The sequence below is a fragment of the Aquarana catesbeiana genome, linkage group LG01 (assembly GCF_042186555.1).
Source record: "Aquarana catesbeiana isolate 2022-GZ linkage group LG01, ASM4218655v1, whole genome shotgun sequence".
In the NCBI taxonomy this organism is placed as follows: Eukaryota; Metazoa; Chordata; class Amphibia; order Anura; family Ranidae; genus Aquarana; species Aquarana catesbeiana.
Window position 1 is genome coordinate 92,126,831 of NC_133324.1, and position 25,897 is coordinate 92,152,727.

Here is a 25,897-nt window from a genome sequence, read left to right on the forward strand (position 1 = left end):
AGCAAAGAGGAGTGGCTTTGTGAGACCAGTTGTGCAACAGCTAGAAATTGAGGAATAATGTAAGTTTTCCTAGATATTCTTTACCCCTCTAGACAAAATGAGAGGGAGGGGACCCCCTGCATTGTTTAAATTGCCACCTCTACCACTTAACACCTAAATTATTTAAACTGCTTAAACTGAAGCTGATTGAATTAAATTGAAATTGTCAGAAAGTTTCTGTGTATATGGCCAATATGCATGCATTTTAGAGAGTTTTCAGGATATTTCTACTTGTTGAATTAATTCAGTTTAAGAATTTAAAGTTTTTTTGTCAATGATAAACCTTAAATAAATATTATTTCATTATTTTAATAAGATCTATCATTAGAATTGTTATTTTACATTTTTGTCCAATATGTGACAAATTAGATGTAGTACTCTGTCCCATGTTTTCAAGTGCTTTCCAATTTCTAATTTTGAAAACTGACCTGCATCTCTTCCTATCTGCAATGGCTTCTTTCTGGGTTCGCAGGCTTCAGCTATCTGTTTGGCTGAGTCGGCGATAGCATCACTCTCGCGCATGCGTGCGGGAGTCGCTGTTTATATCACGGCTCTGTAGGAACGGCATGCGTATGCCGTGCCTTCAGAGCGCATTAACCCGATACATCACCAGCTGTATCTAAACGTAAACATAAATGTATTTTATTGGGATTTTATGTGATAGACCAACCCAAAGTATCACATAATTGTGAAGTGGAAGGAAAATAATAAATGATTTTCAAAATTTTTTACAACTAAATCTGTGAAAAGTGTGGCGTGTATTTGTATTCAGCCCCCTGAGTCAATACTTTGTAGAACCACCTTTCGCTGCAATAACAATTGCAAATATTTTTGGGTATGTCTCTCTCCATCAGCTTTGCACATCTAGAGAATTACATTTTTGCCCATTCTTCTTTGAAAAATAGCTCACGCTCTGTTAGATTGGATGATTGGTCTTGCCACAGATTCTCAATTGGATTTAGGTCTGGACTTTGACTGTTCCATTCTAACACATGAATATGCTTTGATCTAAACCATTCCATTGTAGCTCTGGCTGTATGTTTAGGGTCATTGTCCAGCTGGAAGGTGAACCTCTGCCCCAGTCTCAAGTCTTTTGCAGACTCTAACAGGTTTTCTTCTAAGATTGCCCTGTATTTGGCTCCATCCATCTTCCCATCAACTCTGACCAGCTTCCCTGTCCCTGCTGAAGAAAAGCATCCCCACAACATGATGCTGCCACCACCATGTTTCAAGGTGGGGATGGTGTGTTCAGGGTGATGTGCAGTGTTAGTTTTCTGCCACACATAGCCTTTTGCTTTTAGGCCAAAAAGTTAAATTTTGGTCTCATCTGACCAGAACACTTTCTTCCACATGTTTGCTGTGTCCCCCACATGGCTTTTTGCAAACTGCTTCTTATGGCTTTCTTTCAACAATGTCTTTCTTCTTGCCACTCTTCCATAAAGGCCAGATTTGTGGACTGCGCGACTAATAGTTGTCCTGTGGACAGATTCTCCCACCTGAGCTGTGGATCTCTGCAGCTCCTCCAGATTTACCATGGGCTGCTTCTCTGATTAATGTTCTCCTTGCCCGGCCTGACAGTTTAGGTGGAAGGCCATGTCTTGATAAGTTTGCAGTTGTGCCATACTCTTTCCATTTTCGAATGATGTATTGAACAGTGCTCCGTGAGATATTTAAAGCTTGGGATATTTTTTCATAACCTAACCCTGCTTTAAACTTCTCCACAACTTTATCCCTGACCTGCCTGGTGTGTTCCTTGGCCTTCATGATGTTGTTTGTTAACTAAGGTTCTCTAACAAACCTCTGAGGGCTTCACAGAACAGCTGTATTTATACTGAGAATAAATTACGTACAGGTGGACTCTATTTACTAATTAGGTGACTTCTGAAGGCAATTGGTTCCACTAGATTTTAGTTAGGGGTATCTGATTAAAGGGGGCTGAATACAAATGCATGCCACACTTTTCACATATTTATTTGTAAAATATTTTGAAAACCATTTATCACTTTCCCCTCACTTCACAAATATGTGCCACTTTGTGTTGGTCTATCACAAAAAATCCCAATAAAATAAATTTACATTTTTGGTTGTAACATGACAAAATGTGGAAAATTTCACTATATGTAATACATTGCAGCTTACCAGTCCTTAGATGTAGTAGCTGCAATGGTTATCTTTTTAGGCTTAGAACATTTTCAGCAAGTACAGAAAATACCTGTTGACCTTTCCAGAAATGCGCCATCCTTGTCACTTGCACTGAAGACAGAAAATGTTATGTCATCTTTCTTATGTAAACTACAAATGTCCATGTAATGCAGATATATTAGTAGTAGAGACAATCGTGTCACAGTAGAGGGGTAAATGTAGCCACCAAGGGACAGGACGTGTCTTATTTGCAGGATTACCAGGTATAAATAAAGCAAAATAAGTCTAAAATAAAGAAAATGAGTGCAGTCACCATATCTATGGACTGGTAAGCTGCAATATATTCAGTTTTTGTTTATTTATCATAGGTATTTGTATAACAGTGACAATTTACGCAGCACTTTACATTCACATCAGTCCCTGCATTCAAGGAGCATAAAATCTAAGGTCCCAAACTCACATTTATACATACTAGGGTCAATATACCTACCAACATGTCTTTGGAGTATGGGAGGAAACCCATGCAGGCACAGGGAGAACATGCAAACTCTAGGCAGGTAGTGGCATGGTTGGGATTTGAACAGACCACCCTAGTGCTGCCAGACAGGCATGCTAACCACTTATCCATGGTGCTGTCTGTTTTTGTATCTAACTACACTTTGAATAGTCATAACTGTGATTATCACTTCCACCTGGCAGCACTAGGGTGACCCTTTTTAAATCCCAGGTATGGCACTACCTGCCTGGAGTCTGCATATTCTTTTTGTGCCTGCATAGGTTTCCTCACGCACTTCAAAAACATGCTGGTAGATCAATTGGCTCCTGTCTAAATTGACACTAGTATGTATATGTATGAATGTGAGTTAGGAACCTTATATTGTAAGTTCCTTGAGGACAGGGACTGATGTGAATGTAAAATATACAGTATGTGTAAAGCACTGCATAAATGGACAAATCTATATAAGTACCAATAATAAATAGGCTGTAATTTTATTGACATGACTGAAATTAAAATTCAAATGTATCATCATTGCGTAAAGTATGTCTGACCTTGATGACACCATGACTGATATGGGGCATCTCTACAGAGGAGGCACAGACAATAATAAGAACCTGACATGGGTTCTTTCCCTTCCACACTTTATCCAAAACTAAAAAAATCCATTTTGACAATACATTTGCCTTTTTACCATCCAAAACTTTTTTTTCCACTGTATATATGTTCTGAAACTCACATTTGGTGTTCTCCCATCTCTGCATTAATGGCACAGCAAACACCATACTGAGAACCTCTGGGTGGTATTAAAAACAGGGGCCAAATGGCACATCTGAGGAAAAACAGGGAAAAGTGGGTGGTGATATCAGTGAACAGGATACAACAAGGGATTATCCCTGACGGGAAACACAGCATGCACTTGAGATGTGAAACTCACATGGAAGGGAACTTCTGAAAGACTTCTCAGTTTATTCAGATTGAAGATTTCTTCCAAACATGAAGGTAAGAAATTGGACAACCAGCTTATTGTTGATGTAGATTTGTGCATGTATGGGGCGTTTTTTGTAGGAAATGTTCATAAATGAGAGACTAAAGCCAAGGCAATTCTGTAGTTTGAATATTTTTTTGTAGAGGCTATGCTTTTTTTTTTTTTTTTTTTTTTTTTTATTAGTGCAAATCATTTTCTAATGAAACTTTTTAACTATTTGTTGGGGTAAAGAATTATATTTTTAATAAAGCAGAATTTCCTAAGTTTAGTGAGTTAGTGTGTTGTATGAATGGCTCCCAGTGCATGCAAGTACTGTCCATCTATCTATCCATTTATCCATCCTTCCCTCCCTCCACGTTATCCGTCCAGCAATTTACCCATCCCTCCATCTTTCCATCCCTCCCTCCATGTCATCCATCTCTCTCTCTCCCTCCATCTGTCCATCCATCCCTCCCTCCATGTCACCCATCTATAAATTCGCCCATCCCTCTATCTTTCCATCTCTCCCTCCATCTATCCATCCATCTATCCCTACCTCCACGTCACCCATCTATAAATTCACCCATCCCTCCATCTTTCCATCCCTCCATCCATCCATCCCTACCTCCATGTCATCCATCCATTCACTAACCCCACCCTCCATGTCATCCATCCACCCATCTCTCTCTCTCCCTCCCTCCATCCATCCATCCCTACCTCCATGTCATCCATCCATTCACTTATCCCACCCTCCATGTCATCCATCCACCCATCTCTCTCTCTCTCCCTCCATCCATCCATCCATCCCTACCTCCATGTCATCCATCCATTCACTTATCCCACCCTCCATGTCATCCATCCACCCATCTCTCTCTTTCCCTCCATCTATCTATCCATCCGTCCACCCACCCATCCATCCCTCCATGTCATCCATCCATTCACTTATCCCACCCTCCATGTCATCCATCTACCTCTCCCTATCTCCCTCCATCCATCCATTCATGCATTCATCCATCTAATTAGATCTTTACCTACTGTAAATATACACATAATTTAAAGTGTCTCTGTCCCTTAAATACAACTGCTAGTAAAAGATGTACCCGCAAAGAAGAAAGAAAACTGTGCACACGTTTTTTTTTTTTTCGCATCTCAGTACTACAGATCTCCTGCAACATCTTTGCATCAACTTTATGTCTACATGTATGCATTCCAACAGCTGCTGCATGTAATAGATCAGGGCAGGTTTTCTGATAGTGTATTATGCGTTGACATGGCTGTTTACATAGCTCCCAACTGTCCCTGATTTGGAACAATGTCCCTCTGTCCCTCATTCCTCCTCATGTGTCCCTCATATTGGTCTGATCTATATAGCTATATATAAAATGCACTATTTATCTTTCAAAAAGTTTCCCAGTGCTAAATCTTTCATCCGATTTCTAAATTGCTGCATTTGTAATTGTCAAAAGCCAATAAAAAGGAATAATAGTGGTTAAAAAAAGCACTTGTGGGTTTAACAAATAATTTTTTTTTTGTAGAATTCTCCTTTAAGGCTGGCCCCTCTCTTCAGGCTGCCTTGCGTATTTTTGACAGTTTTGGTGGACTCTCGGGAGTTAAGATAAATTGGACCAAATCAGTCCTATTTTTTATAGATGATGGAGTTAACTCTGGACCCCTCTCCTCCCCACTACAAAGGGTTAGGGAATTTAAATATCTTGGAGTTGTGATCACTAGGAATCTCTCTGATTTTATTGTAAGAAACCTGGCCCCTGTTCTGAACACCCTACGTTCGAAATGTGCTGCCTGGGAGAATCTTCCTCTGAATCTTCTGGGTCGCATTAGTCTCCTTAAAATGGTGATATTGCCCAAATTTAACTATCTGTTTAGGAATTGCCCGGTCTGGGTCCCCGCCTCGTTTTTTAGGGAGATTGACCGTATAGTGGGTTCCTTTATTTGGTCGGGGAGAAACGCTAGGTTGGCACGTACTACGTTATGTTTACCTACAGATTTGGGCGGACTTGCCCTCCCAAATTTCCAGTTATATTTTTGGGCAGCCATGTTGGTGACGGTGCACTGGTGGTTCCAGGGTTCTAGAATTAATGTGGCAACCTGTCTCGAGGCGAATATTCTGGGTTCCCTGACGGACCTTCGGAATTTTCCCTATAGAGGACCCAAGGCATATTGTGAGGTCCCTGGGCCTACTAGAGCAACTTGGAGGGTATGGGAAGCGGCTAGGCGCAGATACTTGAGACCTGGCCAATTGTCTCCAGCTCATCCCCTATGGGGGAACCCACGACTTAAACACTTCCGTATGATACCGGACCCACAGGTGTGGGCCAGATATGGTGTAACCTTGTTGGAACACGTAATGTCTGGGGGTCAACTGCTCTCCTTGCATGAGCTTACGGCTAAATTTGGACTGCCCCGTTGGATGGGGTTCCGGTACCCACAGCTGAGACATGTGGCCAGGGCTCAATTCCCGCAAACTCCCCTGTTACAGACGGACCCCATCGAAGATCTCCTATCCCCTGGAGACTTGTCTAAACCCCTATCCTCTCTATATAATGCGTTGCTGGGAAGAGATTCCCCTAAGATTAATAAATTATGGGAAAGATGGCGGGCCAATATCCCGTCGCTGGATAGGGAGGGATGGGAGGACTGTCTAGAGTATGGCCCGAAATTAGTGATAGCATCCAAGGACAAACTGATTCAAGTTAAATTTATACACAGGGTCTACTATACCCCGCAGAGACTCCATCGCATATTTCCTGAGAGAGACCCCATGTGTCCTAAATGCAAAGTCCATATAGGCACATTTATACATATGTTCTGGGAGTGCCCAGTTGTTGCACTATTTTGGACTAAGATCGTAGGTGAAATCAACTCCAGATTGCAGACCTCTATCCCGCTCTTGCCGGCCATGGCGTTGCTGGGGATACATGATGATGAGCAGAGGCCATATCATCTTAAATTACTGATTTCCTTCCTTCTTTTCTATGCCAAAAAAGAAATACTCATGAAATGGATAGATTCTTCCCCTCCATCCTTTTCAGCCTGGGAGACACAGATTGAGGTAGTAATCCCCATATTTAAAATGACATATATAAACCGTGGCTGTCCGTGGAAATTTGAAAAAGTTTGGGCTCCGTGGATGGCCTCTTAGAGAAACATTCAGTTACTACGTTCATTTGCCCCAATAGGGAAGGGTTTTGGAGGGTGGAGGGTGGACGGTACTTGTTGAGAATGGTAATATTAACCTTACGTATTGCTTGCGGGTTTTGCATATTATTTTCCCTATCCTCAAATATGTACTCCACGTATGTAATGTATTGTACTCTGTTGAATGGTATTCTGTAACTCTGATTATCTATTACAATAATAAAGCACCACTGTTTTTGTTTAAAAAAAAGAATTCTCCTTTAAGGAGGGCATGGCAGGGGGGTGTGTCCTATGCTTACATACTTTTGCTAATAGGTGTCCCTCATTCCCATCATAAAAAGTTGGGAGGTATGTGTTTATAGTCCCCATTAGGACAGCTTGTGACAGGGTGACAACACAAGAGAACAGAGTGTTGTCACCCTGTAACAGGAAGCATCTGAACAGGATCACCAGGCATTATCTTAATAAAAGCTACAAAATAAAAATATTTAAAATGACCATTGAAATGACATTAACATGTGCCCACTGTATATGGGATTTTAGTGACTAGGTTTACTTCTACTTTAGCTATTTCTTTGTACAATCTGTGAAACATATGCGGGGACAGCACTGACTGCTTATTTTGAGAAAACTATTTCTAGAAAGTAATTAGCCTAATTAAAATACTTGAACTGAACAAGCTGAGCAAGTACTTTACTTATGTATAATAGGCAATATTATTCTGTTGATGTGCCCATGTGGTATGTAAATTTGCTTTATATGCCTAAATTCAGTACAAATATAACCTGGCTGGTACCTTCAGTTTGCACACAACTGCTTAAAGTAGAATTCCGGGGTTTTTCTAACTATGCTTAAAAACTGCTCACTCCCCACTCCTAACTCCTATACCAGGGATATGCAATTAGCAGATCTCCAGCTGTTGCAGAACTACAAGTCCCATGAGTAGGGATGAGCGCGATGTTCGAGTCGAACATAAGTTCGACTCGAACATCGGGTGTTCGCCTGTTCGCCGGATAGCAAATAATTTGGGGTGTTCCCGGCAAATTCGAAAGCCGCGGAACACCCTTTAAAAGTCTATGGGAGAAATCAAAAGTGCTCATTTTAAAGACTTATATGCTTGGTATTGTCATAAAAAGTGTTTGGGGACCCAGGTCCTGCCCCAAGGGACATGTATCAATGCAAAAAAAAGTTTAAAAATGGCGGAGCTTTCAGGAGCTGTGATTTTAATCATTCTTAAAGTGAAACAATAAAAGTGAAATATTCCTTTAAATTTCGTAGCGGGAGGTGTCTATAGTATGCCTGTAAAGTGGCGCATTTTTCCAATGTTTAAAACAGTCCCTGCACAAAATGACATTTCTAAAGGGAAAAAAAGTCATTTAAAAGTACTTGTGGCTATAATGAATTGTCGGGTCCTTTAATACAGATAAAAGTCATTGAAAAAAACGGCATGGGATCTCCCCCCGTCCATTATCAGGCCCATTGGGTCTGGTATGAATATTAAGGGGAATCCCGAACCAAAATTTATTTTAAAAAATTGCGTGGGGGTTCCCCCCAAATTCCATACCAGGCCCTTCAGGTCTGCTATGGAAATTAAGAAAAAAACGGCATGGGATCTCCCCCAGTCCATTATCAGACCCATTGGGTCTGGTATGAATATTAAGGCGAACCCCGAACCAAAATTTATTAAAAAAAATTGCGTGGGGTTTCCCCCCAAATTCCATACCAGGCCCTTCAGGTCTGCTATGGATATTAAGAGGAACCCCGCGCCAATTTTTTTTTTAAAAATGGCGTAGGGGTCCCCCTCAAAATCCATACCAGACCCTTCAGATCTGGTATGAATTTTAAGGGGAACCCCACGCCAAAATTTAAAAAAAAAATGGTGTAGGGGTCCCCCCAAAAATCCATACCAGACCCTTGTCTGAGCACGCAACCTGACAGGCTGCAGGAAAAGAGGGGGGATGAGAGAGCGTCCCCCCCCGAACCGTACCAGGCCATATGCCCTCAACATGGGGAGGGTGCTTTGGGGTAGCCCCCTAAAGCACCTTGTCCCCATGTTGATGGGGACAAGGGCCTCATCCCCACAACCCTTGCCCGGTGGTTGTGGGGGTCTGCCGGCGGGGGGCTTATCGGAATCTGGAAGCCCCCTTTAACAAGGGGACCCCCAGATCCTGGCCCCCCCTGTTTGAAATGGTAATGAGTACATTGTACCCCTACCATTTCACAAAAAAAGTGTAAAAATGTTTAAAAAATCACAAGACACAGCTTGGGGACAAGTCCTTTATTCAAAAATAAATAAATAAAAATGTCCCACGAAGTCCATTCATCTTCTTCTCTCGCTCCGCCGACCGACCGAAAAAATAAATAAAAAAGATCTGCCTCCATGGGAGGCACCCGCCCTCCCTCCTATGACGCGTCCTCGCAGGTGATAGTTCTTTTATAACTGAGGGCAGGGCCACATGGTGACGTACCCGGGTGACCCCGCCCCCCTCTGACGCACGGGGACTTCCCAATGGCTTCCCCGTGGCGTCAGAGGAGGGCGGGCCACCTGCTTATGTAACTGGGTGGCCCCGCACCCCTCTGATGCCCCTGGGAAGTCCCAGTTATGATACACTGGGATGTTGGGATGCCAATAAAGTTCATGTGCGCGTAAAGGCAGGCAATACAGTGTATATGTAGATCTATCTATCTATCTATCTATCTATCTATATGTATAAAATACCTTTTTTTTCTTTATTTTTTTATAAGTGATCACATAATTTCTGTTTTCAAATGGATAAGGGGTTTGGAGACATGGGGAGGTGAAAAAACAGTTTACCGATCTTCCCAGGGAATGGCTTTGCAGGGGGGCATGTCAGTACAAGTCTGCTCATTGGAGGGCAGGCAGGCTCTTTTCCCAGCACAGCCAGACTCTGACCACACTGAGATAGATGTGCTGTCATGTTTAGCATGGTCAGTTTGAAATAGGAAAGCAGGGGGACTGGCAGGATTACCAGGGAAGAAATACAAAGAGAACAGGATACTTTTTAACACAAGTACATAGTACAGCAGGCACATTAGGAATATGAAATGTTGGGGTAACATATTGTATAAATATGTTTTCATAGATCATATTCATGATATCATGGAAGGTCAAGCCCCAATAACACAGTGAAATCAGATAACAGAGGTCTGCACTCTGCAGAAGCTTTTTTGGCTAATAAAAGTAATAGAATGCATTTTGTGATGTCTGCTTTTAAACGGGGCTTTTACTTTATAAACTTTAGTCCTGCTCTGTTCAGATGAAGATGTATGGAAATTCATATATACAGTGTCTTTACATTTTTGTAAATATTTTATTCTATCTTTTCATGGGACAACACTGAAGAAATGACACTTTACTACAATGTAAAGTAGTGAGTGTACAGCTTGTATAACAGTGTAAATTTGCTGTCCCCACAAAATAACTCAACACACAGCCATTAATGTCTAAACAGCTGGCAACAAAAGTGAGTACACCCCTAAGTGAAAATGTCAAAATTCGCCCAAAGCGTCAATATTTTGTGTGGCCGCCATTATTTTCCAGCACTGCCTTAACCCTTTTGGGCATGGAGTTCACCAGAGCTTCACAGGTTGTCACTGGAGTCCTCTTCCACTCCTCCATAACAACATCACGGAGCTGGTGGATGTTAGAGACCTTGCGCTCCTCCACCTTCCATTTGAGGATGCCCCACAGATGCTCAATAGGGTTTAGGTCTGGAGACATGCTTGGCCAGTCCATCACCTTTACCCTCAGCTTCTTTAGCAAGTCAGTGGTCGTCTTGGAGGTGTGTTTGGGGTCGTTGTCATGTTGTAATACTGCCCTGTGGCCCAGTCTCTGAAGGGTGGGGGTTATGCTCTGCTTCAGTATGTCACAGTACATGTTGGCATTCTTGGTCCCCTCAATGAACTGTAGCTCCCCAGTGCTGGCAGCACTCATGCAGCCCCAGACCATGACACTCTCACCACCATGCTTGACTGTAGGCAAAACACACTTGTCTTTGTACTCCTCACCTGGTTGCCGCCACACACGCTTGACACCATCTGAACCAAATAAGTTTATCTTGGTCTCATCAGACCACAGGACATGGTTCCAGTAATCCATGTCCTTAGTCTGCTTGTTTGCAAGCTTTCTTGTGCATCAACTTTAGAAGAGGCTTCCATTTGATGCAGTGTGCGGCGTATGGTCTGAGCACTGACAGGCTGACCCCCCATCCATTCAATCTCTGCACAATACTGGCAGCACTCATACGTCTATTTCCCAAAGACAACCTCTGGATATGACGCTGAGCATGTGCACTCAACTTCTTTGGTCAATCATGGCGAGGCCTGTTCTGAGTGGAACCTGTTCTGTTAAACTGCTGTTTGGTCTTGGCCACCGTGCTGCAGCCCAGTTTCAAGGTCTTGGCAATCTTCTTACAGGCTAGGACATCTTTATGTAGAGCAACAATTCTTTTTTCAGATCCTTCAGTTCTTTGCCATGAAGTGCCATGTTGAACTTCCAGTGACCAGTATGAGAGAGTGAGAGTGATAACACCAAATTTAACACATTTAACACACCTGCTCCCCATTCAGACCTGAGACCTTGTAACCTTAAAGAGCCACATGTGTCATGAAGATCCTGCCAGTAACAGGCAGATTAGACCCATCGGTGCACAATTGCGGGCGTCTATGTGCACGCGCACATGCACTCGTTAGTGTCTGGCGGGTTATTTAAACCTGTCTGGCACTTGCATCAGTGCTGTTTGCTCTGCAGCTCTGTGTATGTGTTCCCTGAAAACCTAATATCTGCTCCTGTTTTGAACCGGTTTGCTTTGAGACTATTCCTGTTATCCTTGGCTTTTTTGACGATCCCTCTGCCTGCTCCCTTTGTACCTCTGTTGCCAGCCTGCTTTCCGACCCGGTCTGTCTGACTTTCCTGGACTTCCATCCAGTCTGCTGGGCCTGTCTGCTCAGCCATCCAGGCTGTTCACCTGTCTGCTGATCCATCCAGTCTGCTGGACCTCTCTGCTGAGCCATCCAGGCTGCTCACCTGTCTGCTGATCCATCCAGGCTGCTGTCCCATCTGCTGAGTTGTCCAGTCTGCAGTTCCTGTCTACTGATCCATCCTGTCAGCTGTGCCGGCCATCTGATCCTTCTGCTGTTGATCCTGCCAGGCACTCATACCACTCCGCACTCCTGCACCCCTGTTACCACTACCAGGGGCCCTCGAGTCGGAGGCGTAGGAGAGGCCATCCTCTGCAATTCGGGCTCATCCTTTAGGTACGTAACACATGACACCGGGGTGGGAAAATGGCTAATTGGGCACAATTTTGACATTTTCACTTAGGGGTGTACTCACTTTTGTTGCCAGCGGTAGACATTAATGGCTGTGTGTTGAGTTATTTTTTACACTGTTATGCAAGCTGTACATTCACTACTTTACATTGTAGCAAAGTGTAATTTCTTCAGTGTTGTCACATGAAAAGATATAATAAAATATTTACAAAAATGTGAGGGGTGTACTCAATTTTGTGAGATATATATATATATATATATATATATATATATATATATATATATATATATATATATATATATATATATATGCAGTATATGTATCTCTTTTTTTTTTTGATCAGCCATCAAAAAAAAACAAAAAAAAAATGAGCAGATTCCCCCATTCACGCAAGCGAGATAGATGGAAGAATCCTCCCCTCTGAGCTATTGTATTCTGACAATGGGACTCCTCTGCTGTCAGAATACACCGATCAACACTGCAGCTAACTGGCTGCAGGCACTGATTGAATGAAAGTTTTCCAACTTTGGATCATTAGATTGACTTACTGTATCTTTAGCGGGAACGGTCATAGATGAATCAAAATTCATCCAGTCTCTGCTGAACCAGCCGAATTTTGATTAACCTTCAGCCAGTTTTAGAGAGAGAGTCATAAAGGAAGTTAATACAGCTGAGCTCTCTCTTTAGAAAACCATAATTCTCTGTAAAATTACTTTCATAGGTGCACCCTGTATTTATTGTTTGTAAAATAAAGAATTTATATTAATAACAAATATTATACAAAATATCAGTTTTTTTAGAGTTGTTAAAAGAATAATTTACAAAAATTAACCCAAAACCATGAAATTTTTATTGTAACTGCTAAAAATATTTATGTGGCTCTACATTTCATGTTAGATTTAACTCTATGAATGATTGCATTGCTTATTTTTAAACACTAGTTAAAAGGAAAGGTAGTGATATAGCCCTAAGCGAATGGCAAATGTCTGCTCTCATTTTATAACATTTCATAAACATGATAGAGTTTGTTTGCTGTGGGCAGCACAACAATTTTTTAGAGCACCCGAGTGTCTAACTTATTTATATTTTTACGTTTCCCTTTTTCTTGTCTGTAAATACGTCCAAATGTGTCTTTTGCACATGAAGTATTATTGATCTGTATGTTTTTCTTATCTCAGATGATTTAAGTATGACTGAGAGTGTAGCAAGTGCTTTTTAGCTTAAAATGTGTCCAACTCTCGTATATAAGAAAACTGGGAGGGATGGATGCAAGAATGCATTAGACTTCACTTACTGGTATGTTTCGCATGACCCATGGCTGCTATGGGGTGTGACGGAGGACTTGGCTGTCCTCTCTAAATTAAATTGCCATGGGGCTCACTCTAGAGGACAAATGATCTTCTCCTAATGGTGCTTACATAGTTCCAATACCAGTGCCACTTGGCAAAGTCAGGAGAGGTACACTTATGCAAGTCAGTAACCACTGTGACCAATACTCATGCTTTCATTGAGCCAGTAGAGGCTTTCTTTTTACCCCCTGACCATCCATATAAGAAGTCATTTTCTTCCTACTAACCACCAATGTAAGGGAATTCCTCCACTCACTGACCACTTATGCAAAAGGGAATTCCTTCACCCACTGACCACCAATGTAAGGGCTCATTTACACTTGCTTCAACTTCAACACACATTATAGAGCCTACCACTCCAACATGCTTTTTTGATGTGTTTTGATGCTTCAGCGGTGCTTCGATGATGTTTCGGTGGTGTTTCAATGATGCTTCAGTGGTGCTTCGGTGATGTTTCGGTGGTGCTTTGGTGATGCTTTTGTAAAGCTTTAATGAAGCTTGACAGATGCCCTGTGTGTATGTCGAGATCTCAAACCCGCTATACCTCCAAAACAAAGCTAAAGCTGAATTAAAGCCTCTCAAAAGCTGCAGGTGCTTCAAGCGAGCTTCGTCAAAAACTTCTATGGAGGCTTTGAAGACGTTTTGAAGCACCACTAAAGAGACATGGGGTAATATTTTTGAAGCGAAGCCGAAGCATAGCAAAAGCAAGGTGTAAATAGGACTGTAAGCAAACCATTTTATGTAGCGACAGGGGCTTTGACTGGCTTTCAGAGAGCTTTAAAAAGGTGTGTCTGAAGCCATATTTTGAAGCAAGTGTAAACGAGCCCTTAGGGGGGTATTTATCTACACACTGACCATTAACATAAGAGGCATTTTTCCACCCACTAACCATCAATGTGTGGGACACTGCCCACCCACTGACCACAAATTTTAGGAGGCAATGACTGACCAATATAAGGGTTGTTTTTCATCCACCAACTACAAATGTAAAGGACATTTTTCTACCCACTAGCACACAATGTATGAAACATGCTACCACCCCTGACCACTAATGTAAGGAGGCATTCTTTCACCCACTGAAGTGTCCAGTGTACAGGGTATTCTTCCAACCATTGGCCAACAATGTGATAGGAATTCCTTAAAGCAATGACCAACCGCCTAAAGCCTCATACACACGATCGGATTTTCCGACGGGAATTGTGTGTTGACAGACTGTTGCCGGAAAATCCGACCGTTTGTACGCTCCATCAGACAATTGTTGTCCGATTTTCCGCAGACAAATGTTGGATGACAGGCTTTCAAATTTTCCACGGACAATGGTCTGTTATCGGATTTTCCGAGTGTGTGTGCACAAGTCTGTCGAACAAAAGTCCAAAGTAAAAACACGCAGTCTTCCATCCCCTGAATGTATGTAATATAAGGGGCATTTTTATACCCACTAACCACTAAGTGGGGGGCATTTTTTTACCCACTGACAAACAATTTAAGCAACATTCTTCTACCCATTGACCACTAGTGTAAGGGGCATTTGTCCACTCAATGACCACCAATGTAAGGAGGAATTCTTCAATCCACCAACCACCAATGTATACAAGTATTCTTCCCATAGGTGTGCACAGCCTATTGCATTAGGGTGTGCACCTCAAAGCTCAAACACATACATGTGTATATAGCAGTGGACGATGTCAGTAGGGCAGTGGATGGTGTTCGTAGTTTTTATATTTATTATTTTATTTTTTATTATTTTTTACAATTTAGTTTTTTAATTTTTTTACAATTCTTTTTTAGGAGCCTCGTTAGGGGGCTTTGCTGAAATATCAGGGGTTTAAACAGGAGGAATATGTGCCACACAGGGTGATTAGGGTGTGCCCAGGCACACCTGGCACACCCTGTGCGCACGCCAATGATTCTTCCCCAACTTTGTGTGTTCCTAAAATTAGCAACTGTACATGTACTATGTGTCCTATCTATTGTTCTTAGGTGTGCTATTTTGTATATTGTATTTTGCTACTCTGTACTTTTAAATATTTGTATATTTTTTATACTTTGGTACACTTTCTTAGCTATCCCTATACCTCTCACCAGTACCCGCACAACCCCCAGGGCAGTCTTTTCCAAATTCTTCCCCCAAATGGCCAACAATGTAAAGGGGCATTCTGCCTCCTACTGATCACTAATGTAAAGGATATTTTTCGTTCTCATTGATAACTGACCACCAATGTTAGGGGCAGTCTTCTTCCCACTAACCATCAATGCAAAGGGGCAGAGAATAGGCTATAACCTTCCACTAAAGGGTTACTTTGGTTGAAGATTATTATTAGTCTCCCAACAAATAATTTTTGCAGTTTCCAACTGCCACAAGCTGGCACTTGACAATGGAGTTAAATGGGCCTGAAAAAATTACTGTGTTAGAATGCATTGTAAATAAGAAAAATGGATGGCTAATTGGTTTCTAAGCAAATTGTCTCTAATTTGTGTGTCTGTCATGCCATGTAAATGTGATGGGGAAATTGTACTGTAGACTCCATATTTTGATGTAAATGGTTCTTTATACTCTTAAAGCACTGCAAAATGTGTAGAAATTATAATAATATACATGCATGAACTAAATAAATAAACCACTGCAATGAATAAATACAGAAATGATAAATGTTTCTATTATTTACAGGGGCTGCTGTTTCTTCTCGCATCTCTGTTAATGGTCTGCATCATAAGGTATGTGATGTTCCACTAATCAAAAATAGGATTTCTTTGTGACTTTTTTTCTAAAATTACATTAAAGCAAACATGTCATACAATTAAAAAAACTGTGCTAGGCAGCCTCCGATGCCTCAAGTTAGTCATATCACCCCCATATTACCCCACCACCTCGAACCTTCCTGCAGCCCCCAGATACCGACACTAACGAACATTGTCCATGACTGCAATCACTATCATACAGTGGCAGATCCCATATTCTTGAAACGTTTTCTCCACTTGACCTCTGGAAGATTTACCCCCCCCCCTTCATGATCAGGCCATTTTTTTGCTATACGACACTGTGTTACTTTAACTGAAAATTGCGCGGTTGTGCGGTGCTGCACCTAAATAAAATATATGTCATATTTTTTTCCACAAATAGAGCTTTCTTTTGGTGGTATTTGATCATAATTTTTTGCGCTATAAACAAAAAAAGACAAACAATTTAAAAAAAAACAACATTTTTTTTTTACTTTCTGTAATAAAACTGTCAGCAACCATTAACCAGACCGAGACAGAAGTACAGTAAAATCACACTTGTTTATTAAAGTGGTGTTCCGGCCGAAATTATACGTTTTAAATAAAAATACCCCTATAATACACAAGCTTAATGTATTCTAGTAAAGTTAGTCTGTAAACTAAGGTCTGTTTTGTTAGTTTATAGCAGTAGTTTGTTATTTTATAAACTTACAGCAGGCCGTGGCCATCTTAAGTCTGGGCATCTGAAGCCAGACTGTATTTCTTCCTGGATCTCATCCTTGCAGATCTCGCACATGCTCAGTGCAGCACAAGCAGTGTAATAGGTTTCAGGTCAGGTTTCCATAGCAACGGCAGTGTCAGAGGAAGTTCCCAGAAGGCATTGCAAACAGGAAATGATGCGATGGGCCGCAGCCAGGGAAGAGGAATTGAAAAATGAATACAGCTGATATACAGTAAGTGCTGAGAAAAAAAAAATATATATATATCCAATTCGTTTACAGTGCACAGTTTAGTGAGGGATGCTGAAGAGTTGGAAAAGTGGGTGGAACTCCACTTTAATAAAAATAAAAAGGTAAATAGAGTAAGCGTAGTCAAAGCATAGCCAGAGTCCAGTAACCGGATCGGGTAATCAGCCAGGCCAGAAGTCAGGGATCCAAGTAGAGGAAAGGCAAGCAGGATAAGGAGCCGGAAGGGATGTCAGCAAAGCCAGTCTTTAAACAGGAACACAGGAGATTTCTTGTGATGTGACCAAGGCGAAGGTAGGAATGAAGTGAGCTGGAGATCTTTAAGTAGGCGGGACTGACGAGCAGATCCACAACAGCTGGTTAACTGTGGAGAGAGATGAGAGCTGGCAATTAGCCAACAGCTGAGCGGCCAGCTCAGAGAAGGAAGGGCTGAGCCAGCCCTGACAAAAACATATCCAATAAAAAAATGAAAAATAAAATAAAATGTCTTCATAAATTTAGCCCAATATGTATTCCGCTACATGTTTTTGGTAAAAAAAATCCAATAAGCATATAATTGGTTTATGCGAACGTTGTAGCTTCTGCAAACTATGGGATATATTTATGGAATTTCTATTTATTTATTTATTTTTTATACTAGTAATGGTGGCGATCAGCGACTTGTGGGACTGCCATATTGCAGTGAATAAACGGACACTAACTGACACTTTGCGGGAACCAGTGACACTAAAACAGTGATCAGTGCGAAAAATATGCACTGTCACTGTACTAATGACACTGGCTGGGAAGAAGTTAAATATCTAGGGCAGTGATGGCGAACCTTGGCACCCCAGATGTTTTGGAACTACATTTCCCATGATGCTCTGGCACTCTGCAGTGTAGTGGAGCATCATGGGAAATGTAGTTCCAAAACATCTGGGGCGCCAAGGTTCGCCATCACTGATCTAGGGCGATCAAAGGATTAAATGTGTGCCTATCCAGTGTTTGTGTTTACTATGTGTGCTGCTTTTACTAGGAGAAGACATAGATTCTAGTCCCTGCTTTTCAGGAACACAGAATCCATGGCTTTCCTCCTGTCAGAACCAGGATCTGCCTTGTTTACATCAGATCTCAGTTCAGCATAGTTTACTGTGATCGGCGGGTGCTGGAGGACATCGAGGACCCGACACCCGCAGATCGGCTTCTGCTGTGAATTTTCACAGCAGAAGTGGCCCGCTTGCATGCGCACGCCCCCTGCAGGTGGAAGTCCGGAATTACATATACAGTATATACGTGATCCAGCGCACAGCCGCCGCCTCGTAGAAGTAAAACTGCTATAGGGCGGTCGCTAAATGGTTAAACAACGCATAACTAAAATTCCTATTCATTTTGGATAAGCATTTTATTTGCAAATGATATTATATAACAAAACAAGCTGAATAATAAACAATAAGAAAACAATATGAGCAACAAATATGTAATTTTGATTAAATAGCAAACGATTTCAGCAGCAAAACTGAAAATAGATCACATCTGTTTTATTCAATGTTTCCTTCACTCGGAGTGAACTTGTGACAGCGATGGTGTTTCTGGGGATGTTTAGTCATAAACGATACAGCTAATTAGTCAGAATATCTTTTTTTGTTTATTATTGGCATGTTAGCATTAGCTCTAATTAGAAAGTATTAAGCCTGCTAATGATAATTAGTGTTGTTTTTGCAATGGCAGGCTGTTTAGAGGCAAAAAACAGCGATGTCAGTGTCAGCGTGTCAGAAAGCCATTTTATAAGAAAATATTCAGCAACATATGTTAGGTTTTTCTCTTGAGTACACTCAGCTAGCATAGCATGGTACATAATCAGCGTGTGATAATATATATATATAAAAAAAAAAAAAGTTTACATTGCTATAAATATATAACCCTAGAAAATATATGGGCAAATCACGAAAACGTATGTGGATTTAAAAAAAACCTATGACCATCAACCAAAAGACAAAAATAAATCAATTAAAACCTGCATCCCCAAGACATGAAACCCATCATTAATCCAGAGGAAGGAGAAAAAAAATCTTATGAAGCATGATCCAGCTTGTTCCAGCATGCAAAAAAATGCTTCTATTCCACCAGGGTTAATGTATTTTTCTTCTGATGTATTTTTTTTATTGAAATCAATAGATGGTATCACAACGCACATCAACACACAATGACATGTGTTAATGTGTGTTCTCCTATGTTTTTAACACGTGTTGCAATGCGCTTTCTATTGATTTTTAAAGTGCATGAAAATGTATATCAAAGCATGTTGATGTAGATTGTTATGTGCTGAAATGTGCCATGACGTACTGATGTATGTCAGCCTGCGTCAACGCATGTCTTAACAAATTCTGGTGAGTTTCTACGGCTTTCAATTGCAACTACATCAAGGAAAAATCAATTTTTGTGAACAGGCCCTTAGGCAATCGGAAGTTTTCTGGTTCAATATTCAACAGTATTGTTAATAATTAAATATTAATAGTCATTTATAATTTTTTGTATTTAGGAACACATGAAGCCTTTTTGAACAATCTGTTGATCTGTAGAATTCTGTGAAAGTTTATCCCAAATGTTCACAGGTCTTTCCATTTGTGAGGGCTAAATCCTCTTTTTCTCTATCGGCACAAATAGTGCCCCATGACATTATACCTAATGTGAATAACTTTGCACCAAGTTTACCATGTGGGCCATTTATGTAGGTAAAAATGGTAAACATAACCCCCTTTAGTCACCTCTTACCATGGAGGATACATTCAGTTTACTTAAAGAGGAGTCACCCCACCAAAAAATTAAAAGTCAGCAGCTACAAAAATTAAAAGTCAGCAGCCACAAATACTGTAGCTGCTGACTTTTAATATTAGGACACTTACCTGTCCATCGATCTCGCGATGTCGGCACTCCAGCTGATTTTCCGATCAGCTCTTGGGTGCTGCGGCCGCCATTCGTGGTTATGGAAACTGGCAGTGAAGCCTTTGGGCTTCACAGCCGGTTCCCTACTGTGCATGCGTGAAGCGCGCTGTGCTTTCTAACTGGCCCGGTGGTGGAGGAAGGAGGAAGGGTATCGAGGTTGCCGTGGCACAGTCTCCCAGAAGTGGGCCCCCCCCCCCGAAAGGTGCCAAATGTGGCACCGGAAGGGGGGGATTTAGATAAGCGGAGCTTCCACTTTTGGGTGGAACTCCGCTTTAATCTTCTCATAGCTTGAGTCATCCATGTCCCTTTAGTTTAGTTGCCCTTCTTTGCAGTCCCTCCAGTTTCTCAACACCCTTTTTTTGCGAACTGGTGCCCAAAACCATAAAAACAGTATCATTGTAACCCATAATTTGAGATTTGTTAAGCGGACCTTGCGCTGCAGCGGCAAGGTCCTCTTATATTAAAGGACTCCCTAATTATCAGGAATGTGTAGGGCTCCTGCTACTTCATAGCTGCTGGTCTCATTCCAGTATCCTGGTTTTGGCTTGTGATAATGTCACACTTACCCTTAGCGCCGGTGGTCAGGTGATATACCCATTACTCTGACCATTGGCAAATTACACAGGGTTACAAACAGTTTCTACTTGATAACATCTCCTGCCTATCCCCTTATCATAGGTTATCCTTAGCTTAGACTCCATAACCCGTACATAGATTAGGCTACAGGGGAGATTATGACCCGCCACCAGAACTGCATTAAAACTACCAAACTACTGGCCCACCTCACAGTTCCAGCTCTCCCTACCTGTTATGCTGACTTTGCTGATGTGTTCTCTAAAAAGGCTGCTTTTGTTCTTCCTCCTCATCAGCCATATGATTGTTCTATAGACCTCCTGCCTAGCACTACCCCTCCTAGAGGCCGAACTTACCCTCTGTCACTACCTGAGACCCAGTCCAAGAAAACCTATTGCAACATATTGGGGTTTTGTACCTCAGTGATAGTGTCAAAACAGTGAGTTTACTCTATGCCAGAAATAGTTTTCAGGGCTTTCCTGACGACTTTTGTTTAAAAGAAAGTCAAAAGTTCATACAGGTATGTCCAGGGGAGGGCTGTCAGCCTTAGGCCTGGGGGGCAAGTCCAGTCAAGTGGCCCATTGAACCACCGAATCAACTCACCATCCATGCCCACCTGGTTTTAAAACGGATATTGATGTTATGAAGCAAGACAAAAATTAGTGCCCATCAATGCAGTTTGATCAGTGCCCATCAATGCAGCCTCACCATTGCCCATCCAATGCAGCCTCATCAGTGCCCATCAGTGCAGCGTCACCAGTACCCATCAGCACAGCCTCATCAGTGCAGCTTGATCAGTGTCCATCAATGCAGCCTCACCAATGCCCATCCAATGCAGGCTGATCAGTGCCCATCCAATGCAGCCTCACCAGTGCACATCCAATGCAGCCTCACCAGTGCACATCCAATGCAGCCTGCAATGCAGAGAGAGGAAAGCTGCCGGATTCACAGAGCAGGGATCTCCTGCTTACCGAGCGCAGCCTCTGTCATACGAGGTCCTGCCTCCTGGACCGGCTCCTATGATAGACGTCTCCAGTGTGCTGTCTATCATAGGAGTCAGTCCAGGAGGCAGGACTTCGTATGAGAGCAGCTGCCGGGTAATCGGGAGATCCCTACTCTGTGTATTCCGGCAGCGCTCCCCCTCCCCTTCCCCTCTGAGGCAGCCCAATGGGTCCAGTGGGACCCATGGTAGGGTCAGCCCTGGGGGCCACCTCTTTTCCCCAGCTTGCGGTGCACCCATCCAGGATAGGTCCTGCAAGGTGGGGACAAAGTTGGTCCCAGGGACAGTGTCCGGGGACTGTTCCTGGAAACTGGGGACGTCTGGTCACCCTAGGCTAGTGGCCAGCAGGCCCCACATGCCATGGCCAGCAGGACCCACAGGTCAGTGGCCGACAGGACCCACAGGTCAGTGGGCGACAGAACCCACAGGTCATTGACCGGCAGGACCCACAGGTCCGTGGCTGCTCTCAGCAGGACCTACAGGCCCGCAGGACCCACAGACTATGACCAGCTCCAAGCAGGATCCACAGTGTTAAGGGGTATTTTAAGGTTACTGGGTGGGCACTGGTGCAGGCTAAATGGGGTGTATAGGGGCGATATAGATGGGATGTGGGGGTCAGCTGGTCCTGGGGATGTCAAGGTTTATCACCTCAGCGATGGCAGCTGCCAGTGCCAGCTCAGCAGATCCTTGCATGGCCTCCTCCAGTCCTGGGGGGGGGGGGGTGATGCTTCTGTCCTGGGGTTAAGTAAAATTGCAGTCCGAGCCAGTCACGTGGGTCCCAAGTCCTGACTCCCTGGTGTGCCCTGCCTCCAAGATCCTGGAGTTGTAGTTTCCTGGCTATGCTGCTTCTCCTCCTAAGGGAGCTTGAGCATGTGCGGAGTAGACTACAACTCCCAGAATACAACAGCGTGCATCAGCTAGCTGGCAGTTGGCCGCCGCGGCCGTGCCCTGCCCCCTGGCCTGACTGCTTTCAAGAAAAAAAAATTGTCAGTGGGCATCCGCTTGCCATTTTGCCATCAAGTTAGGGTGGCCTGGGGGCCCTGCCCCCTGGCCCAGTCCGCCCCTGGGTATGTCTTCCCATGCAGGGGGTTCTCACCATCAATACAAAAAAAACATAACATTCAGCCTCCTGGGCCTCTTGGCAGCTTGGTACCTCTTGGTCCTCCTGACCATCAAATTTGTCCCAGTGTTCGTGCACAGACGCTGTAACTCAGCACTGTGTCTTTCCTTGCATCACCCGTGCTGCTCTGTCTCTCATGAACTCTCTCTCTCAGGCTCGGGCCTTGGTCTGTCCTGACCTGGACAGCACGGGGCATACGAGCACCTCTGACTGCTCACTTCACACACTGCCCCCCTCGAGAAGGTGGGGCCGTGAGCTTTAGCTCTGGCTCTTATATGAAGCCAGAACACACCCGTGGCTCTAGTGTGCTTGCTTCTTACAAAATCTGGTGTAAAACACCATATTAAACAGTGGCACATGCTCGCCCTGCCACACTATGTTCAGAAAAATCTGGAGAAGGGGTTTATTTGCCTGTCCACGTCCCCTGCAGGGGCAAGGTTCTTTTTCATATACTTAACAGTGGCACGGGCTCGCGCTGCTATTTTATGTTCATGAAAATTTGAAGAAGGGGTTCATTCACCTGTCCACGCTCACTGCAGGGGCGGGGTCCTTTTTCATAAAGAAAAAAGTTGGATCCTTACAGCCCTATATTGATTACTGTGGCCTGAACAAGATCATTATACCTAAAAAGTATCCAGTACCGCTCATTACTGAGCTCTTTAGTCACATTCAGGGAACTCAAATTTTCACCAAATTGGATTTAAAGGAAGCTTACAGTTTGATTTGCCTTTGTGAGGCTGACGAGTGGAAGACGGCTTTTAATGCTCGTGAAGGTCACTATCAATACCTTGTCATATCATTCGCTCTGTGTAAAGCAACAGCTGTCTTCCAGGAATGACATTTTTTGCGAGTAGTTGGGCCAGTTCGTTCTGCATTTGGATGACATTCTGATTTACTCTTCCTGTCTCAGTGATCATTATAATCATGTCTGTGAAGTCCTGTCAAAATTCCGGCAACACTCTCTATAGGCAAAACTTTCTAAATGTACTTTTCATGTCTCTAAAGTACCATTCGTGAGATATATACTGTCCAACACTGGGATTTGCATGGATCCTGCCCAGGTACAGGTTATCACCCATTGGGATTAGGCTAAAGATATAAAAGCAGTGCTTTGCCTTATGGGAAAGGGGGCTGCTATAGGTGAAGAACACAGAAACCAGCTATAGTGCCTGACCACCTGCGCTAGGGGTAAGTATGACACTAACACAGTGGATGAACATGCATGGGAGGGAAAAAAAAATAGATGCTTACTTCACCCCTGACCTTCTTCAATGGTACCTAAGTGAAGGTAATGTATTTCCTCTTTCCAGGTCAGATCTTGGAGAATCTTTAGAGAAGACAATCCTACACTATGCTGTATACATACAGTCAGGGCTTTTTTTCTCAGAGAATAGGTACAGGAACTCCCCCTTTCCAAGTCACCCTTTGTCCACGCCCCCTGCCCACCTCCGAGCACCGTTCCTTGGTTCCACCCTATACCCACCTCCCAGTACTGCCCCTTTTAGAGAATACAAAACCAAGTACCATTTGTGGTACTTAGTTATGTGTATGAAAAGCAGTCAAATAGATTCCCTGCAGCAAGCAACAATAGACCTCCACTTCCCCAGCAACAATAGATCCCCCCCAGCAACAATGGATCACCCACAACTAAATACCCACATAGCTACAATAGACTCCTGGCAGCAACAACCAATCTACTGGCAGCCAGCATCAATAGACCCCCCCCCACAGTAGATCCCTCCCAGCAACAACTGACCCCCCCGATTCCCCGGCAGCAACAATAGACCTCCCAGCAACAATACCCCCCCTGCAAAAATAGATCCCTTCCAGCGACAATAGATCTCCCAGCAGCCAGCATCAATAGACCCTGAAGCACACCCCAGCACCCACATACATTCAGTGTTGGAGGTGCCGGAACTGCATTCCCCTGCGTTTCTGCTGAAGAAAAGCCCTGCATACAGTACATTTTAAACTCAAATATATACTGTATGTGGCTTCTGTTTGTTTTTTTTAAAAAACGCAATAAAAACTGTTTCATGGTCAAAAGTTCTAACCCATCCTCACTATACTAAAAATTTGTTTTTTTTCTGTGTCCCCTCCCTAAGAGATTCCTCCTAACTTCCTGTCCCGTAGGTTTTTTGCATGAATTCTATCTATAACGTCTTGGTGATCTATAAAGAGAAACTCCATCACAGCAGATATTTCCAGTAATACTTTGATGCATGACTATGTCAAAACTATTCATATCATGAAACAGATTGACTCCATGTATGGTCTAAATAGCATCCAAGCTGGTATTTCTTTACAGGAAGTTCTTAAAGCTTCACGACAAACTTGTTGCAAAGTAATTCCCTGCATTATGTCTTTTCAGTGGTGAGACAGCAGTGAACTGCAAATGGAGCTCCTATGGACCATGGTCAGACTGTGATGGGTGCACCAAAAAACAGGTTTGTTCCTACAGTCATATAAATTAGGTTCTGGAGCAAAAGAGGAAGTGGTTCAGTGGTTTGAACAATGGCAGCCTGGGAGGAATCCATTAAACCCCTGCTGAGCAGAAACTGTATTTTTCAAGAGGGGGTAATGTGGTAGAAAAAAAAAAAAAAAGTGGTTTTAGGAATCTCTGTAGTAAGGTAGAATTTTATAGTTCTGAGTGACACTTAACTGCATGTATGAGGTAATTTTCACAGAGTACGTGACTCCTTATATTGCAAAATGGATGCTTTCCCTCTCTATCATCCACCCAGGAACATTGTGGGAATATTTAATCAGAGAAAGCATTCTCCAGGAGGATAGAAAGTCTACAAACAAGAATAGGTATTTGGTAAAACTAGAAAACCACTCATCTAATGCATTTATTCTCAAGCCTGTGCGAACTAGACTTAAAGTGATTGTAACAATCACCTTGTAAAACAACCCATTCCATTTAAAATAGAAATGAAAGGCAAAACATTTTTGTATAGATATAAAAAAAAAACATTATAAATACCTTTTTTCCCTCCTTTTATAAGTGATCACATTTCCTCTGTTCTCAGCTGCATAAGAGCTGGGGGAGGAGAAGCAGCAGCACACTGAGCTTGCTAGTGAATGGCTGTGCAGAGGGGCCATGTCAGGACAAGTCTGATCATTGGAGGAGAGTACACTGAGTTCCCAGCAAAGC

The 25,897-nt window shown here is 42.8% G+C and overlaps 1 protein-coding gene across 1 annotated transcript in view; it reads left to right on the forward strand.

Annotated features, from left to right (window-relative positions):
• The first annotated feature begins 3,531 nt into the window (after positions 1-3,531).
• Positions 3,532-25,897, forward strand: part of C7 (complement C7) — a 101,549-nt gene continuing 79,183 nt past the window's right edge. Inside the window, exons 1-3 of the mRNA XM_073621727.1 lie at positions 3,532-3,679; positions 16,111-16,157; positions 25,112-25,187. Coding sequence (XP_073477828.1) covers positions 3,674-3,679; positions 16,111-16,157; positions 25,112-25,187 — 129 coding nt within the window. The 5' untranslated portion in view covers positions 3,532-3,673. The remainder of the gene's footprint in view (positions 3,680-16,110; positions 16,158-25,111; positions 25,188-25,897) is intronic.